General features: G+C 52.8%; 1 protein-coding gene across 3 annotated transcripts; it reads right to left on the bottom strand.

Moving 5' to 3' along the window:
- Positions 1 to 7133: 7133 nt before the first annotated feature.
- Positions 7134 to 16457, bottom strand: ALOX15B (arachidonate 15-lipoxygenase type B). Of its 3 annotated transcripts, XM_036837254.1 has the most exons (14): positions 16311 to 16457; positions 15999 to 16221; positions 15645 to 15726; positions 12568 to 12690; positions 12172 to 12275; positions 10704 to 10876; positions 10320 to 10466; positions 10016 to 10219; positions 8892 to 8978; positions 8571 to 8740; positions 8261 to 8382; positions 8063 to 8163; positions 7815 to 7985; positions 7134 to 7402 (listed from the first exon to the last, which is right to left on the bottom strand). In XM_036837254.1, exons 1-14 carry the CDS (start codon positions 16455 to 16457, stop codon positions 7223 to 7225), a joined length of 2034 nt encoding a protein of 677 aa, XP_036693149.1. In that variant the 3' UTR covers positions 7134 to 7222. The 3 variants fall into 3 exon arrangements, with proteins under 3 accessions (XP_036693149.1, XP_036693150.1, XP_036693151.1); XM_036837255.1 differs by lacking the exon at positions 8892 to 8978 and having other exon boundaries at positions 7153 to 7402; XM_036837256.1 differs by lacking the exons at positions 8261 to 8382; positions 8892 to 8978 and having other exon boundaries at positions 7153 to 7402; positions 8584 to 8740.
- Positions 16458 to 19560: the final 3103 nt, after the last annotated feature.

Genomic DNA, 19560 nt, shown 5'->3' with positions numbered 1-19560 from the left:
CATAAACAATCACATAAACAAAAAAATCCTTTCAGATGGTTGCAAGTGCAGTCAGGAGATGAAACCAGGTGGTGTGTTAGCATGACCTGGGGGGGGGCAGCATTAGGTGTGGTGATCAGGGAAGGTCACTCTGAGGTGGTGACAGTTGAGTTGAGACTTGGGGGAAATGTGTTACAAACAAGGACAGGGCAAGTGCAAGGGCCCTGAAGGCTGTGCGTTCGAGGCCCGAGTGGCTGCGATAGGTGACCCAGGGGTGGACGGAAGCTGGGTCATGCACGCACGATCCTATAGTCCACAGTTGAGTCCTTGGATTTGATTCTAAGGGAAACATCGTTTTAAGCTCTGGCTTACATTAGGGAAGTGACCCAATCTGATTGTTTTCCCTCTGTCTTGGGGGGGCGGGGGGCTCCAGGGGTTGCTCCCCTGCCTTGAAGAGCTCAGGGTGGGGCAAGGTGGGGGTGGCGTGGGCGCCCCAGCAGTGAGGGCTCAGCTTCCTGTGTGGGTAGCTCATTGTGAGCCAACCCAGCGAGCTCACATCCTTCCCTGGGGCCTCTGCTGCTCTCCGGGTCCACTCCTGGTCAAGGAGAACCAGTTCTTCAGCCCAATGAGCATCTATCCAGAGTCACGCATCCACATTTTGGTTGTAACTGGGGAGTGCTCCATCTACATCCTCATGCCTAATCCCATCCATGTCCCCGGCCACGTCCACATCCCCACCATCCCCATCTCCATCTGTTTCCCTCGGGAACCTAATTTCCACTCTGGACTTGAGCCCTGATCAAACCCGGAGCCACCACTCCTACTTTTCTGGGGACAGAGGGGTTGGCTGGGGGACAACTATTGAGAGTGGATTGTGATTTGGAGAATGGCGCCCAAACTCTTCTACACCATCAGCTCCCTCCCCTGTTTCCCCCAAATCCCCTCCCACAATCCCCTCCAGGCTGCCTGTGTGCCCCTGCCTCCTTCCCACCCCCACAGAGTGATGTTGCTGCTGGATTAGAAGGTTAAGGCTGGGCCTCTCACCCCTGCTCCTCCAGGACCCAGCATCCCAGAGGGGCCTGGAGGTGCAGTTTCCCAAACCTCTGAGCCTCAATTCCCCCCTCCACTGGCCCTGCTCCTTACCGAGCCTTAGCAGCCCCCTGGGGGCACAATCTCAAGAGAAGGGGAGTGGCTAGAAGGCAGGAGCCTGGGTAAATTTTCATCTTAAGATGCAAATTTGAATCATCAAGTTCCTAGCATCACCCAAGGGTCATCAGGGTGGCTGAGCAGAGCCCAGGAGGTCAGGCCTGACCAGCCTGACAGCCCGTGAGAGTACTGTGACCAGGCAAGTGAGACAGCTCTGCCAGTCACAGAGCATGTGCATGACCTTCATCCCCAGCCTCTTCTCTGTCCTGCCTCCATCCCCTTAAGGCATTCCCCTCCCTCACGTCACTTCCTACCCCTCACCTCATCCTTACTAAATATTCATCCTAATTCCAATCCCACCATTGATTCAGTTCCCAACCCTGATCTTGTCCTCATCACTAACCCATGTTTCGAGAATCTCCCAGTTACCAGGTACTGTGCCTGGAGGTGGGGAGAAAACCAAACCAAATTACAGACAGTCTAATCTAGTGGGAAAGAAAGATATCCATCAAAGATGTTAACTACAGTGCTCTGGGAGCCATTAAGAGTTAAACTTGGTCTTTCTTGATGAAGCAATTATCAAGCTAAGATCTGAAGGAAGAGGAAACATTAACCAGGTCTAAGAGGCGGAGAGGGAACAGTATGTGCAAAGGCCCTGTGGTTGGAAGGAGTCGACCACACTTTATGTCTTTACTCAAAAGTCCCCTTCTAAAGAGCTCTTGCCTGGCTACTCTATATCTAAATTTGCTCCCCTATACTTTATACAGTAAGTCCCCTACCTACTAACAAGTTGTGTTCCGAGAGCACGTTCATAAGTCCAATTTGTTCCTAAGTCCAGCAAATTTAGCCTAGGTACCCAACTAACACAATTGGCTGTACAGTACTGTACTGTAATAGGTTTATAATATTTTTCACACAAATAATACATAAACAAACACAAAAAATAAAGAAAACATTTTTAACCTTACAGGACAGTACCTTGAAAAGTACAGTAGTACAGTACAACAACTGGCACTTCTTGGCAGTACCAGCTACATCACCACTGCTTCTATTCTTGCTTCCGGACATCCTGGGCTTGAAATAAAGATACTGTACTACTATACTCTATACAGCGCTGTACAGTAAAGTACACAAAATCACAACCACTTGCAGAGGATGCACGGACTGACAATATATACCAGACACGGGAACTAACTTAGGTGATTGGATATGCGAAAGCATGTTCGCATCTTTAAAAGTTGGCTACTTGAAGGTTCGTGTGTAGGGGACTTACTGTATTATCCTTCCCTGCTTTATAGCTTCTCTTCAGCACTTATCACTCTTTAATGTAGTATTTATTTCGTTTTTAAATTAAAAAAAAATATTTATTTATTTATTTTTGGCTGTGCTCGGTCTTCGTTGCTGCGCGCGGGCTTTCTCTAGTTGTGGTGAGCAGGGTCTACTCTTCATTGTGGTTCCCGGGCTTCTCATTGGGTGGCTTCTCTTGCTGCGGAGCACGGGCTCTAGGCGCGCAGGCTTCAGTAGTTGTGGCACGTGGGCTCACTAGTTGTGGAACACGGGCTCAGTAGTTGTGGCTCGCGGGCTCTAGAGCGCAGGCTCAGTAGTTGTGGCGCAAGGGCTTAGTTGCTCGCGGCATGTGGGATCTTCCTGGACCAGGGCTCGAACCCTAACGTAGTATTTAATGTACTGGGTTATTAGGTAATATTGTCTGTTCCCCTCAGGAGAATGTAAGCTCCATGCGGAAAAGCAGGGATTTGCTTTGGTTACATTGTATTTTTAGGGCTTCACACAGTGTTGGGCACATAGGAGGGGCTCCATAGTGTCTGCTGATGAATGAATGAGAGGCACCTAGTCCCAGACAGAAGAAAGCAAAGGGGAACGTGGTGGGGGATGAGATCCATGAGGTGGGCCATGGGGGCCACATGAAAGGGTGATGTCATTGTCCCAAAGGTGAGAAGTTGCCACCGCCAGGCTTGATCTGGGGTAGGAGGGAGTGTGAAGGGTTGACATGAACAGACTTGGGTCTTAAAAAGGTAATTTTGCTCCTGAACTCCAACCACATCCCTACCCCTGAGCTCAAGCTGAACTGCAATCTCATCCCCATTCCTCCCCCGATCTCGAATCTACTGGAACCTTCTCTGCATCTCTGAATCCCAGCCCCCTTTGGCCGTTACTTGGCCCTAGCACTGTGTGACCTTCACTTGATGGTGACAGAAGGGTGCCATCAGGGAGGAAACCTGGGCTGTTGCTTCCTGTTGGCAGGAGCTGCCCCTGGGAGACAGAAGGAATGAGGGCAGGTCCAGAAAAGGGGATGAGAATGTGACGCTCTCCTCACTCTCCCTGGGTCTTAAACTCTATCTGCTGAGAGTAGAATTCTGATCGTCTCTCATGATCTCATCTTAGTCCCAACACCTGCCTAAACTGGACCCTATCCTGGGGCCTGATCCCACCCCAGTCCTCATGGCTCTGGCTTCTGTGATTCCATCAGAAACTCGTCCCCAATCCCAGCCCCCCTCCCATTCCAGGTTTATTATCTTCAGAGCACTTACTCTCCAAAACTATGGCAAATGAATGACTATTCACTGTTTCTTGTCCTTGTGTGTATTGTATTCCTTCTTTGTAGCTGCAGTGCCTACAACTGCGCCTGCAACACTGGGTGTGCTCCAAAAACATCTCCTGAACGAATGAAGGCATGAAGGAATGAATGACCTGATTCCCAACAAACCCAATTCCACTGGGGCTCAACCCTGACTCTTCCTATCTTCGTTCTTTTCGTTTCTTTTTTTTTCCCCTTGGGGTGAGGGTGTGTACTTTATAAAATCGAGGGATAACATAGATACAGTGAAATGCGTACAGTGCCTTATATACCACCCGGGTCAAGCGATGGAACATTTCTAGCTCCCTGTATGGCTGCCCGCTTGGAGATGCTCAATCTGTACCCCTATCCCAGAGCTACTCACTGGTCTGACTTAAGAACTGCTAAGTTTTGTCTGTTCTTGAACTTTGTATCTGTGGAATGATAGAGTGCTTTCTCTTTCATATCTGGCTTCTGTCACGCAATATAATCTTTGTGAGATTCATCTATGTCACAGTTTGTTTTTATGTTTTTGTATGTGTTTTTTGAAATAAATTTATTTATTTATTTTTGGCTGTGTTGGGTCTTTGTTGGTGCACAAGGGCTTTCTCTAGCTGCGGCGAGCGGGGGCTATTCTTCATTGCGGTGCGCAGGCTTCTTATTGCGGTGGCTTCTCTTGTTGTGGAGCACGGGCTTCAGCAGTTGTGGCTCGTGGGCTTTAGAGCGCAGGCTCAGTAGTTGTGGCGCATGGGCTTAGTTGCTCCACAGCATGTGGGATCTTCCCGGACTAGGGCTCGAACCCGTGTCCCCTGCATTGTCAGGAGTATTCTTAACCAATGCACCACCAGGGTAGTCTCTGTTTTTGTGTCTTAAAATTGCTGGGCAGGATTCTGCGTTATGACTATACCACAAATTATATATCCATTCTTTAGCTTAATTCTTATGCCCCAAATTTCACTCCAAATGTCTTCTACTTTTGTATTCAATCCCAACCCTTCCTCACCTCTTCCTGGTCCCACAGGAAGCCACAGATAAGCCCCCTCCCATCCCTGCCCATCTCTCCCTGGAGCCTCTCTGTGCCCTAGGGTCCCCAAGCTCTAACTTCAACACCCACCACCCTGTCTATCGTGGGTTCTGCGCCCTGGACCAGAAGGATAGGCCAGCCTTCCTGCTGCAGACGCTACCTGCCCCATTTCCCAGAGAGGAATGGCAAGGCAGCAGGCCAGCTGGACAGTAGGTTTATGCTGTGTGCCCCTTCCCCTAACCCCCACCTGCCGGGGGCCCCAGAACCAGTGCAGGTAATCCGCTGCCCATGGCCCTGCTTAGCAGGGGTGCCCAGCGTTGCAGCCGATAGGGACAGGCAGAAGGAAGGAGCTATTAGGCTGATAAAGATCTGGGGGCCCCGCCTGGCCCCCTCCCCCACTTTCCTGGGGCCCTGGCTCAGGCTGGACTGGCTCTCCCACCCTGAAACCTCCTTCACCCAAGGCATCTTCTACCCGCCCTCTCAGAGGCAGGCCCAGCGCCCTGCCTGCTGTTCCTCTCTGCCAGCTCCCAGAGGGCTCGCAGCACAGACGCCTGCTCACCAGCCCAGAGCACGGCCCCGTCCGGGCTCCTGTCCTGCACCCATCCTGGCCCTGCCTGTCCAGGGCAGCATCTTCTCTAGGCTCTGGATCTCTGCTCCACCTCTCCACCTCGGGAGGCTGGCCTTTCCACTCTTGTCTGTCTGACGTTCCCTGCCTGGCTTGGGCCTCCAGGCACATGCCGCGGAGGAACTAAGCCCGTGTGCCACAACTACTGAAGACCGCGCGCCTAGAGCCCGTGCTCTGCAGCAAGAGAAGCCACCCAATGAGAAGCCCGGGAACCGCAATGAAGAGTAGCCCCCGCTCGCCGCAACTAGAGAAAAGCCCCCGCGCAGCAACAAAGACCCAAGGCAGCCAAAAATAAAAATAAATAAATAAAATTTAAAAAATTTATTTGTTTATCTGGCTGTACTGGGTCTCAGTTGCGGCACACGGGATCTTCGTTGCTGCGTGCGGGATCTTCGGTTGCGGCATGCAGGATCTATTTCCCTGACCAGGAATCGAACCCGGGCCCCCTGCATTGGGAACGTGGAGTCTTACCCGGTGGACCATCAGGGAAGTCCCTTAACCCTTTCTTTAATCCCTCAAGGCACACAGTTTCTTTTCCATAAACTCCTTTTTTGCTTCAATTTGCAGGAATTGTTTTAAATCAAAGAAGTTTGACAGCTATATATCTCTGAATCATTTCGGGTTACACTGAATCTCAATAAAGAATGAACAGTTCCAGTGCTGCGTGCTGGGCGGCGTTGCCCTTTCTGAAGTGTTGTTCTGTTTCTTTCAGTGGCCATGTTTGTGCAGTTATTCAAATATATATTGCATCTGTTTGCAGTGTTTTATAAAAATTAGTGAACCTGAAAAACCAAAGCTCTGCTGCCTGCAATATGAGACAAATGGAAATCACCAGGTGAATTCAAGGGGACACATTTTTGGCCTTAATGGATGCTCATTGAGTCAGAACAAGAAAAAAGAAAAACAGAATTAAAGAATGTGTATGAAATGTTGGAATTCCGCCACTGAGAATTGAATCTAGAAGGCAACCTATGATTAATGATATATTGCCTAAGTCTCAGGAAATGGAAACTGTTTTATAATGTGCAAGGCTCTTGTCTAACTTTGGGGCATGTTTTTTACTTTTTATTTAATTAGTTAATTTATTTATGGTTGCCTTGGGTTTTTGTGCGCGTGGGCTTTCTCTAGTTGCGGCCAGAGCGGGGGCTACTCTTCGTTGCAGTGCGTGGGCTTCTCATTGCGGTGGCTTCTCTTGTTGCGAAGCACGGGCTCTAGGCATGTGGGCTCCCGTAGTTGTGGCACACGGGCTTAGTTGCTCCACCGTATATGGGATCTTCCCGGACCAGGGCTCGAACCCGTGTCCCCTACATTGGCAGGCGGTTTCTTAACCACTGAGCCACCGGGGAAGTCCCAGGGTATGTTTTTTTAGAAAGCATATGTGGGCACTGCCTGCAAGTCCCCGGCAGTAGGTCTTCCTTCTGCCCTGCTTCCCATGGCCCTTTCTCAGTGGGTTGTTCATTTTAAAGCTGGGACCATAGGTCACCATCAACCTCTCAAGCAGTTTTCAGGCGGGCCACGCCTTGTGCTGCTGGACGGTCTGGAAGAGGGCTGCCCTTGAGCCGCATGACCATTAGGTCCAATCAGCTGTGGTCGGTGGGATCGGGGGCAGGACTGTGTTCCCCCTATGGTACCCTTCCAGGGGGCTGTAGGTGTGCAGGCACTTTGAGGCTTGGAGTCTTCAAAAGGCATAGTGGTGCCGTCCAGTGAGCTTTTATTCTCTGGGGGTTTTTTGTTTCTGTTTTGCGGTGTGTTGGGGGTGAGTTACACCAGACCCGGCAGGGGCATATGGGGGCCTGGTTTTCTGCGGAGTCCTTTTCTCTGGGTGGCAGGTAGCCTAGAGGGATGTCATGTGGGGCCCTTTTCCCCAGGGGATTTAGATGGAGACGCTGTTCTCAATGATGGGAGGGTCCAGGTAGGTGTAGGGCAGCTCCAGGTCCTGGTTTCGCTCCTGGATGTCTCGCGAGATCTGAGCCAGGCGGCTCTGGAAGGCCGCGATGCTCCAGCACGGGGCCGCCTCCGTGAAGTGCTCGTCCGGGTAGGTGCCCAGGGGCCGCTGGGAACCAAACACAAGGTTGGGTGAAGGGGCTGCTTTGCAGCCGGGACCCGCCTTAGCCATCCACCCTGGGGGACCTGAAGCAGCGTACGACTGAGCCTCATCCGGGCCCCCTCCCCCTGAACAGTGATGATTACTGCAGGCGGCTCTCGGGGATGAAAGCTCAGGTCAGAGTTTTAAAGGGGGCGGCCTCACTGGAACATATCACACGTTGCCCTTGCAGCTAAGGGTGACTCTGCATCATCTCATTTGGCCATTTGACCCTCCTTGTGAGATGTCCAATGCCCTTGTGTCCCCCTGGGAAGACTCACTGGGGTCTGATGGCACAGTGGGGTGTGGGTCAGGGAGGGTAAACAGCGTCGCCTCCCTTACCCCAGGGCTGGCCTGGTCTGGCTCCCAGCCCCACACTCACTCTGTCTCCAGGCTCCTTGCTCAGCACCCAGAGGGCAGTGATGACATCACACGTGGCATTGACTGGCGGGAGGGTGGCTATGAACCCCTCCGGGCTTGCCTGGCCTTTAGAGGTGGGCGGTGGCAGCTGCATGGTAGGTGGCAGGTTGGGCATCCAGGCACTGAAGTCAAACTGAAGGCCGAGAGGGCAGAGTGAGGCTAGGAGCCCGGCCCCCTCCGTCCCGCCACCCTGGCATTGACCCTTCTCACCTGTCCTGTACCGACAGCGGAATGCTTGGCCGAGCAGGTGAATATCACCATGGTGATGTACTGTATCAGGGCTTCCCGTGTCCCCAGGGAGGACGGTACACCTGCAGGGAGAGCTGGGCTGGGAACGGAGCTACCAGGGTCCTGAGGACAATGCCGCAGAGGCCTGAGGGTAGGACCTAAGAACCGAGGTCCCCCTACCTGAGCTCTCCCGACCTAGGAAGCCCTCGGAGAAGATCTCCCACACCCAGGCCTGGAGTTCACTGTCATCGCGGACAAACTCATCGCTCAGGTAGTAGATGCCGATCATTTCGGAGACAAAGCTGCAAGGTGCACGGGGTTCCATCCCAGCTGTGAACCCCGACCCTCTCTGAGGAGTGCCCCCGCCTGGTCCCAGTGCTGTTAATGTCCGGCCCTCCTCCTGGTGGGCGCCTCCCTGGGCCTTCCTTCTCCTTCCCAGTCTTCTTTCCTGTCCCCCAAGGCCCCAGCTCTCTGGGGCTGACACCCTCACCCTTCCACTGCACCCCAGATCTGCATCCCATCATCCCGGTAGTAGTAGCCTGGGATGTCTTCAACTCCTCGGGCCCGGATATCCTCAGGCAGACACAGGACGGAATAGTTCAGCTGTTCCATGTACCTCTGTATCAGCTCAGAGAAACCTTCAATGCCAAGGCCTGTGGACTGCGAAATGGAACTCCTGGGTACCACAGCCCTTGCCCCAGAAGCAGGAGGTAATACTGGTTGGGGAGACAGGGCCACTCCCACCCCAAGACCCCAGATTCTTTACACTGAAGGAATATCCCATCCCCACCCTCCCTAAAGCAGTCCTTACCCTGTCCACCACCTTCCCGGGGGCAATGAGTAGCTCACGGGCCAGCGTGTTGATGTGCAGGGTGTACCGTGTGTGCGGAATCAGCAGCTGTAAGGGCCAGAGAAGGTGGAGCTAGGCGAAGCCTGGGTCTCTGTGGTCCCAGACCTTCCCCCATAGAGGAACCCAGTCCTGTCAATCACTCATGGAAAGAGATGACAGGGACAAGGGGGGCAGCCTGGGACAGGGATCAGGGCTCCAGGCCCAGTGATAGGGGCTAAGGTCCACCAGCATCCTGTTCTGTGACCTTGAGCATGTGCCTTCCTCTCTCTGGGCATCAGATCACTGGGCAAATGAGAGGGCTGATCTGGATAGCACTATGAATCCCTCCAGCTCTGGCATCCTGTGATTTCCTAACCCCAGGCAGGCAAAGCACCATGATAACCAGGGCCTGCGGGCCTGGCAATGTGAAATGGTCCCCTAGAGACCACGTCTGAGTGCCAGGCCCTGGGAGCTGTAGATTGTCAGAAAGAATCAGCCTGGATTGAAGAGGACAGAGTAGGGCCTGCATCCAGGACCCAGGAGACTGTCTAAGGAAGAATCAGAAAATGTGAGCAGCTGTGGACCCCTCATCTTCACAGAGGAGATGCTCCAGGTCCCTGGAGGAAATGAATCTGGGCCATCTGAAGGCTTAGCAGAGCCCACCTTAGAGACACGGGTCTCCCTCCGAGGGCTCCCCACCCTGCAGCTATCTGCAGAAAACCTGTTGGTCAAAGCCATGTTCACACTTTGGCATCTGTCAGCCCCAGGTCTCTCCTTTCCTAGGAGCTGGGCTTCTGTGATCGCTGTTGGCTTGAGCTCCCCTAAGAAGAGAATCTCTCTGGGGCACAGCCTGCTCTCACATGCGGTCCTCTCCCTCGCGCCTGTCCCCGTCACCTCACCCCAGCTCAGGGCCTGCTGGAAAGCAGCCTCTCAGGGGAACTGTGCAGGTAGATGCTGCTGAGGCAGAATGGGGGCTCAGCATCTCAGCCTGGAAGGACAGGGCCACGTGGGGACAGGCGGCATAGAACCCCGAAGGGCAGGCCAAGGTGCAGGGACCTGCAGGCTTGGGGCACAGTCTGGGCCATCTATCTTGCTGGGCCACTGACCTTGAAGAGTGGGTGGCAGTGAGGCAGCTGGCGCAGCGTAGCCAGGGTGAAGACCTCGGTCACCAGGTGTACCTGTAACAGGTGCGTGAGGGCCTCGTGGATGGAGAACTCGGCATTGCGCACCCACGTCTTGGCCAGCAGCCAGTCCCACTTGTCGTCGCTGGGCAGAAAGATGGGGCTGTCGGGCCCAGGGGTCTGGCTGAGCTATAGGAGAGGCCAGTGGGGAGAGGCAGCCTTGAGTGTCTGCCAACCATTTAGTCAGACCTCTCCCTGCCTCTGCCCTGTCGCCTGCCCGGCTGCTGACCTGGATGGCGAGGGGCAGCAGGGGCCCACACCCTGGGCGCTGGTATAGCAGGGTCATTGGGGCCGCGGAGAACTGAGGCCTCCCATTAATGACATTGGTGCAGATGCCAGAGAGGATGCCGTGATCCACCAGGAACAAGGACCCCTTCTGCGGGAGAGAGAAGGGGAGCCAGGGCTGCCATCTGGCTTTCTAAAGGCAGAAGGTGGGGAGTATGGGGGTGGGGAGAGGATTCAGGGCCAGGAGACTGTGCACGGGAGAGGGTGTTCTTGGCACGTAGCACACAGTAGGTCCTTAACAAATGTGAGTGCTGTTCCTCTCCAGTAGGGGATGGGCCCAAAGCACTGAGATGGGGGTGCGCAGAGCCAGGACTCCTGTGCCCCTCACCTCCAGCTCAGCCTGCAGACTCGTCCCGGGGCCCAACGCTGGGGCCACCATGGCATCAGTGACAGGGAAGTTCTTTGGCAGGTGGCGACAGCGGCGGATCAGGACCGGGTTGAGGCCATTCAGGAACTGGTAGGCGAAGAAGGCATCCTCCTGCCAGTGTTCAAACACGTACTCTGCAGGGGGACAGGGGAGACGGGACCAGTCACTCCAGCGCCCAGGGGTCTCCCCCTGAGCGCCGTTGTGGAGTTTCTCCTGCGTCCGTCCTGTGCGCCCCTGTTTTCTCAGGCAGTACTTCTCAGGGTGGCCTCCTCTGACCCCTTGGCTTCAGTTCACCAAACAGCAAATCTTAGCCCCCAGCCCACCAGTCCCACCATCTACCTGCCGTCTCCAACCCCATGACTCAAACACAGCATATCGGAGGCTGAAAATGGGCCCCTGCTCTAGTCCAGTCCCCACCTCATTGCCTGGCATCCCAGGAATGGCACCTTCATCCACTGGATCGCAGGTGGCAGAGCCCGGAGTCCTCTCGGCAGCTCCCCCCCATCCTCTGCCCATCAAGTCCCATCGATTCTCCATCCTCAGTAGCTCTTGGTGCACACGTGCACTCCATCTCTGCTGTCACTGCCTCGCTGAGGATTCCCTCCTCTGCTGACCACAGCCAGAGCCTCATAACTGGTCTTCTGCTTCCACTCCTGTCCCCCAACAGCCCACCCCCCACGGCACATCTGGCCACAGTACCGCCCAGCTGGCAGCTGCTTGAAGCTCCCACTGCGCTTAGGAAAGGCCCGAGCTCCTGCCACGGCCTCCATGGTCCTGAACGGCCCAGGGCCCATGCACCTCTCCTGCTTCGCCTCCTGTCTTCCTTCCCTGGCTCAATACCCTTTGGCCACAGCAGCATTTTTCCCCTCAAAGGTCTCCACTCCTTCCATCTTCAGGGCCTTCACATGCACTGGACCGCCCCCCACCCCGAACCTGAAGCACCCTCTGCCCTCACACACACCATGCCTGGCGTTGTTGCCACCTGCCCAACTTTGAGGTCTCAGCATAAAAGTCACCTCTGTAGAGAGTTCCCTAGCTGGACTAGGCCAGATCCCCCTTTTACACACTCTCACTGGAGCTGATGCACAGGTTTCATAAGTGAAACTCATTATTTGTCTTTGAGCCTAATGTGCACTTGTCTGCTCAACTGGGAGCCCTGCAGGGACGAGGATTGTGTCCACAGCCCCTAAGCAAGTGTCTCATGTGTGGTAGCCCAACAAGCATCTGATGGATGAAAGGCATTAGAAGGTCAGAGATGCCCCCACTACACATCCTTTTCTGTGTCTGAGGAGAAAGTAAGGTCTAGTGAGAGTCAGGGGCCTGCCCAGGGTCACACAGTGAACTGGCGCTTGGTTTTCTGCGATTCCTGACAGCCAGGAGAGCTGATACCCCAGGGAAGAGGTCTGGAGCCCTGGCTGGAGCTCCTCACCCACGGCTGGGGTCTTCCGGGAGTTGAATACACTTCTCATCTCCTCCAGACTCTTCCAGAGCCCCTTGCGGTCCAGCAGCCCTTTGAGTTTCAGATCTGCCAACCTGCCAGAAGATGTGAAGGGTGGAGAGAGGGAGGCAAGAGGCCCTGGGAGACCCGCCCGCGTTGGCTAGGCTTATCCCTCCCAGGGTCCTGAACCAGCCTCCGGGGCCCAGGTAGTCACTGCCCCTGAGGTCATCCTCACCTTGTTGGAATAGGTGGTGAGCAGAGGCCGTGCCCTGGGCGGGGCTGTGTGACCCACACCCCTGATGGTGGGGGAGCTGAGTGGGGGAGGGCAGAAGGCAGGGGTACCAGTACATCTGAGGCCCAGGGGCAGGAGAGGGTGGGCATCCTCACATTGAGCCGCCTCGCAGGTAGAAGGTGATGTTCTTTGCCAAAGAGTATTTGATGTTGAGGTCCAGGTTTTTTATGGTCTCCTCGTTGAGGCAGTGAGGCCAGCCTGGGATGTAAGTCTTCCAGCTGGAGGGAGGAGCAGGAAGGCAGTCAGCAAGAAGCCTCAGGGAAACCACTGACTAGGGAGAGGGAGTGGCAGACCCCTTGGAGGCCCTGGTCAGGGCCAGCCCCCTTCCACAAAGCAGGGGTCTTCCTGGGCTCTGCCCTTCCCCTCCACCCTCAAGGCCACAGGGAGAGCTGCCATGTTCCCACAGCCATGTTCTCCCCTGGTTGGTCCAGGGTTGGGCACTTGGCCAGAGCGAGGCCAATCAGAATCCTACCCAGGGAATTGGAGATTGGGGCTGGACCAGAGGTCATCTCTCTCTGGATATCTGGGTTATAACATGTAAACACCAGGACTGGGAGACTTCCCTGTTGGCAAAGTGGTTAAGAGTCCACGCTTCCAATGCAAGGGACCCAGGTTCAATCCCTGGTCAGGGAACTAGACCCCACGTGCATGCCATAGCTAAGAGTTTGCCTGCCGCAACTAAGAAGACTGCCTGCCGCAACTAAGACCGGGCACAACCAAATAAGTAAATAAATTTTAAAAAAAAATTAAAAATAAAGGAGTTGCTATTAAAAAAAAGAAAAAGGCCATTTTCCACTGTGTGGACTGGGAACCAAAGAAAGCTGTTCTACAGGGAGAGAGGAAAGTGGAGCCGGAGAGAGAAGCATCTAGGGGGCTCCAGAGACAGGGGGAGAGTCACCCCGGCTTCTGGCCCGTACGATCTGGCTACGCTTCCAGCCCTCACTTCTGTGACCTGTTGACGCATTCCCGTGTTTTCTGTCTGCTAGCTGGAGTCTGTTATTGTTCTTGCAACCACAAAGTTCCCGACTAACACAGATGCATCACAGAGCAGAGGCTGTCCTGAAGGTGGGAACACAGGAAGGCGGCAGTTGCCTTTGGCAGGCATCCCGTGGAGAGACACTTCAGCCTCCAAAGCTTGGGGGAGCCCAGAAATGTACTCTGGCCTGGCCTAAAGAGGTTTAGCATCTCTAAATCCCTTTATCCAGCAAGCAGCACAGCCTGAAGACCTTTAGGTTAAATGGTAAAATCATGTCCCTGCAAAGCTGAGGACCCCCAGCCAGTCGTCCTCTCATTCCCTCACTCATTCATTCTTTGGTTCATTCCATCATTGCCTTTGGGTTTGAACAGGTAACTTCAGAGAACAATTTGCAGTTAAAGTACACTGCCACCAGGTGGTGGCCAAACCCTGCTTCTCAAACTTTAATGCACAAAAACTTAGTTCCCCCAGGGATCTTGGTAAAATGCAGATTCTCATCAAGTAGGTTTGGGGTGGGTGGCCCAAGACCCTGCATTTCTAACAAGTTCCCAGGTGACGCTGACCCTGTGGATGTGAGACCTCACTCTGAGTATTGAGGGCGTAGCCACTTGGATCAGAGGTAACTGAGGGACATTATGAACCTCAGTACGCACTTGTGCAGGGCTTTGCGGCTGACAAGCTGCATTCTCAACCATCTTCTCATTTCTTCTTCCTAATAACACAAATCAGACTGGTATTCTTAGTTCCTTTTGCAGAAGAAAATAAGGATCAAAAAGGTTAACTAATTTGCTTCAGATTTCACAGCTCCTTTCGGCAGGGCCTAGGCTGGCCTTGCGTCTCCTGACTCCTGTGTCCTTGTTTTGCCAAGAAAGGAAGAAAGGCCACTCCACAGACACAGCTCCCTCCATCTGTTCCCTCACCTGGGGCTGTTGCTGGCCGATTAGGCGCCATGGTTTTCTCCGCGATGTAATTCACAACACACGTGGAATCACCAGGAGCCAAATAAGCCTGCAGCTGCTGTGCCCCCAGAGACCTAAAGCGAAAGCCTGCAGCCCGCGCTTCAGACAGCAGCCCAGTTGGCCAGACCATGACTTTTTGAAAATTTGCTCCTGAGTGCGGTCCCTGGCACTCTGCCTTAGGAGTCCTCGCCAGCGACCCAGAAAGACTCCAGCAAGAGTCAGGCATTTAAAAGCAGTGGGTTTCAAACTTTAGTGGGCATGAGTCATCTGGAAGGCTTGTTAAAACAATATTGCTAGCAGAACTTCCCTGGTGGCGCAGTGGTTAAGACTCCGCGCTCCTAATGCAGGGGGCTTGGGTTTGATCCCTGGTCAGGCGCAGCCAAAAAAAAAAAAAACCCCAATATTGCTAGCAACAAGGATTTACTGTTATCGCACAGGGAATTATATATCCAGTGTCAACTACAATTTGGCACTTGCCATCCTCCTTTACAAGGACTAAATCATGTGCTGCTGCAGCTGCTGACTTTCAGCTCCCGAAGGAGTTCAGGGTGGAGAGGAGAAATGAGGCACTCTGTGCTCTGGGAAAAACTGGCAGAACAGGTCTTCAGATAAATGTGATTTTATGAGCCCAATTCTTGTATCTCCTCATATCCAGAAAAGCACTAAAATCCTTCATGGTGACGACTGCTCTTCGTGACTAGCAGAAACCTTCTGCAAAAAAAAATATGTGCTCGATTGCATGTGCTCCCCCTTCACCAAAATCACATATGTACTGACTTTCCCCACTACCTCTGTGGAGCAGTTTCTCAGAGCTCTCTGAAATGCCATCTCCTGGGCTGTAGTCCTCATTTTGCCCCAAATAAAACTTAACACACAACTGTCATGTTGTGCATTTTTATTAAGCTGACACCAGTATCCTGTAATAACGTATAGTGGAATATAATCTGCAAATAAACAAAAAACCCAAATCACGCTGCTGTACACCTGAAATGGACACAACATTGTAAATCAACTAGACTTCAGTTAAAAACACCAACACTGCTGCCCCCACCCTCAATATCTGATTCAGTAGCTGTGAGGTGGGTCTGAGAAACTGTATTTCTAATGAGTTCCTGGAGATGCTGTGATTGGAAAGGACAGAGGACCAGGCAGGGACTTCAGGCTGCATCAACACCAGTGGAACGAGGCTGACCCTCATCTCCTCGGCAACCCCCCCCACCAGGAGCCCCCTCCTCACCTGTACGTCTCCCGCCTGGCCTGCAGCTCCTCCTGGCGCTGCTGCTGGAGGGTGGGGTGGTGGTCTTCCCAGGAGATCTTCGCTGTGGGAGCAGCGGAGCAGGTGGGGAGGGCAGAGAAAGTCCCCTGACCTCCAGCCCCAGCCGCTCTCCCCTCCACTCCAGCCACCCCTTACCAGATCCCCTGCCCCCATAAGTACAGTTTCTCCCACACCAGACTGCCACCCCCCCTTCCCCCAAACTCCCCAGCTCCCCTCCCCTGTCCCTCCCCCTTGGCCACACCCGGCTCACCTCTCCACTCCCCTTGCCCTTCCCCCCAACACACCAGCCCCTCCTCCCTCCTGTGTCCCCCTCACCTGTCCCCTCCCGCAGCACCAGGCTCCCCTTGTCCTCCAGCCACTGGTAGCAGGGGAAGCGGAGGGGGGCGCCCCGGGGCGGCGTGAGCTGGAACCAGCGGCAGAACCAGGCGTCCGAGGCCAGGGGCCAGAAGGGACGGAGCAGCGCGGGGGGAGTCTTGTGCACGCGCAGAAGCAGCACCCGGCCCACGTCCTGGGGGCACGTCACCTCGAAGTCCTCCTCCTGGGGGGGCATGTTTAGCATCCTAGAGGACCGTCTCTCCTGCTCCCTCCTCCGCCGCCCCCCCCCACCCCCCCCCACCCCACACTCACAGCACCCGCCGTGAACTCTTTGCCGAAATGGTCCAGGGGCAGTGGCAGGGTCTCTCCTTCGGTCCCCACGATGATGACAGACATTTTGTCCCACGTGCCAGCCCCGAAGGCCTCGCCAGTGGATACCCGCACCCTGAACTCGGCCATGGTGACAGCTGGAGTCTGGCTCTCTCTTGCTCATCCGACGCGACTGCACAGCCCAGACGCTCACCCCCAGGGACAGGCACCGCCCCACCCTGACCAGGCCTTGTGGAGGCAACTCTGAGTTCCCACGGGGCCCATCACCACCCCCAAAAGCAAGCGCTGGCTCGGGGCAGAGAGGGCGTGGCTGAGAGGCAGGAAGGGAGGGATGCAGATGGGGGTTGGGGTGCTCTGGGACGTGAGGGACTGGGCGTCCTGAGGTTTGGGAAACAGAACATTTCAGTGATGGGTGGGGCCGGAGGGAGTTGGGATCCATTGGAGTTCATGGGTTCGTTTGTCCCCCTCTTTGTTTCTTTGCCTCCTTAGCCTTTAAAAGCCTATGCAGGACCAACTCCCCACTTTCTACAAGTCTTCTTGGCCTACCTTCATTATTTTATTTGATTCATGAATAATTTTGAGAACCTGCTCTGTGCCAGGTATTATGTTGGATGCTGTGAATATGGTCCCAGGCAAGGCCCAGTCTTTGTCCTTTTGCAGGTTAAAACTCAAGTGTGGGGACTTCCCTGTGGCGCAGTGGTTAAGAATCTGCCTGCCAATGCAGGGGACACAGGTTTGAGCCCTGGTCCGGGAAGATCCCACATGCCGCGGAGCAACTAAGCCCGTGCGCCACAACTACTGAGCCTGCGCACCTAGAGCCCGTGAGCCACAACTACTGAAGCCCGAATGCCTAGAGCCTGTGCTCCGCAACAAGAGAAGCCACCGCAATGGAGAGTAGCCGCTGCTCGCCGCAACTAGAGAAAGCTCGTGCACAGCAACGAAGACCCAATGCAGCCAAAAATAAATAAATAAATTTATTTAAAAAAAAACTTGGAGGATGAGGTGACGGTGGAGGCTCTGGCCCCATTCCCTGGATGGCCCCAAGTATGTTGGCAGTCAAGTATGCCGCCCCTCGCCCCCTGCCTCGACCCTCACCCTCTGGTAAGACTGGAAAGTGTCTCTCTAGAGGAACGGACCAGCCCAAGTGTCATGTGGGGTTCCCCAATGAAATGGCTCTGCCAATTAAGCCCGCCAGTTGATAAGTCCTGTTCACACAGTTTCCAATCAGTTTTTCTTGCCTCATTCTTAAAAATGAGTGAATGGCCAAGGATCACCCGATCTTCAAGGAAGGCTTCCATCTAAAAGATAAGGGCAAAAACAAAACTGAAGGGGCAGATAATTCAGGGAACAGAGGACTTCAAAGAAATCGTAATTTGGATCCTCAGAGAGGGGAAATCATGTGGCTATAGAAAATACACCCATTGTTTGTATAAAAATATACCCAATTTTACCCATTGTTTCTGGGTAAAACGTTTGGATTTTATAGATCATCCATTTTATAAACTGTGGTAAAATACACATAACATAAAATTTACCATTTTGAGAATTTTCAAGTGTAGAGTTCAGATGGTACATTCGCAGTACAGTCAAATATTGATACATCCACTTCGGTGTGCAACCATCACCATCTCCAGAAAAAGTTCATCTCCAGAACTTTTTCATCATCCCAAACTGAAACTCTGTGCCTATTAAACAGTAAACCCACAGATGGTGGAGCAGGAAGACGCTGAGCTCACTTCCACAGGTACACCAAAAGTACAACTATTTACAGAGCAACCATCCATGAGAATGACCTGAAGACTAGCAGAAAAGACTTCCCACGACTAAAGAGATAAAGAAGGAACCACAATGAGATGGGAAGGAGGGTGGAGATGTGGTACAGTCAAGACCAACACCCCTGGTAGGTGACCCACAACGGCAGAATAATCACAATTGCAGAGGTTCTAAAGCCACATCAACACCAGATTGGTACTTTCTCCCTGATGTAATCAGGGCTGAAAGGAGAATTGATTTGTGATGGAATGTTAGTTAAACCTGTGAACCTGCACCTTCCAGGATCCTTCCTAAAGCAGGGCTGCTCAGAATGAGGCAAGTTAACCATTCACGTACGTGTTAAAGAGGCCAATTCCCCAGACCCTTGCACCAGGGAGGCAGGATCTCCAGAGATTCAACTTGGGAAATATACATTTTAAATAGGCACATAGGGTGATTCTTCTTCAGAACCGCTGCCCTTGAGCATTTAAATATTTGTTTACATTCTGGCTGACAGCTCAAGATGATCTGAGCTGGCAGGGTCTTCTGGGAGCTGTCATCTAACCCTTCAAGATATAGATGAAGAAATCAGAGCCCTGACTGGGGAAGGAAATTACTCAGTGTTTAAAAATGTCAATCAGATCTCATGCTCCCCTGCTTTGAACCCCTGAATGATTTGCCTCCTGCCTCTCTTTCTTTTTCCTCCCTCCCTCCCTTTTTCTTTCCTCTCTTCCTTCTTTCCTGTGTCCTTTTTCTTTCTTTCAAATTCTAAAAATTTTGGTCACAGATGTAGATGCACATGATTTAAAGAGACAGGTCTAATAGAGAACAGACTTGTGGTTGCCAAGGGGGAGGGGGTTGGGAGAGGGATGGAGTGGGAGGTTGGGGTTAGCAGATGTAAGCTATTATACATAGAATGGATAAACAACAAGGTCCTACTGTGTAGCACAGAGAACTGTATTCACTACCCTATGATGAACCATAATGGAAAAGAATATTTAAAAAGTGTATATATATATATATATATGTAACTGAATCTCTTTGCTGTACAGCAGAAATTAACACAACATTGTAAATCAACTATGATTCAATTTAAAAAAAAAAGAGAGAGACAGACAGGTCTATAAATTTCTCACCAACAATAGTGGTTCCCTTCACCTCTTCTGCTATCTTCCCCTCATCAAAGACAAAAACTTTCATCTCTTTAGTTAATAATCTTGGTATTTACTGCCATATCTCAATATAGCATGCATGTATTGTTTATGTTGATTTTTCAGTTTTAGGCAGACATTGGCTCCCCACTCTGGAGGACAAGGTGGCATTCTCTTTCCTAGGCTTGCTCCTAAGACACAAACTTTTCCTCATCTCCTATCCTTCTTTTTTTTTTTAATAGTAATCTTTTATTTATTTATTTATTTTTATATTTATTTTTGGCTGTGTTGGGTCTTCGTTTCTGTGTGAGGGCCTTCTCTCAAAGGGC

The sequence above is a fragment of the Balaenoptera musculus genome, chromosome 20 (assembly GCF_009873245.2).
Source record: "Balaenoptera musculus isolate JJ_BM4_2016_0621 chromosome 20, mBalMus1.pri.v3, whole genome shotgun sequence".
NCBI lineage: Eukaryota > Metazoa > Chordata > Mammalia > Artiodactyla > Balaenopteridae > Balaenoptera > Balaenoptera musculus.
Note: the sequence above shows the minus strand (reverse complement) of the source record. Positions and strands in the feature narration are given on the sequence as shown.

What these genes read in the sequence shown, in the direction of transcription:
- ALOX15B (XM_036837254.1), bottom strand. Translation starts at nt 16,457, where the DNA reads ATGGCCGAGTTCAGGGTGCGGGTATCCACTGGCGAGGCCTTCGGGGCT. An exon ending in TACCTGCGAGGCGGCTCAAT is followed by an intron (nt 12,276 to 12,567) that starts GTGAGGATGCCC and finishes ATCTTCTGGCAG; the next exon opens with GTTGGCAGATCTGAAACTCA. An exon ending in CCGGGAAGGTGGTGGACAGG is followed by an intron (nt 8,741 to 8,891) that starts GTAAGGACTGCT and finishes TCCATTTCGCAG; the next exon opens with TCCACAGGCCTTGGCATTGA.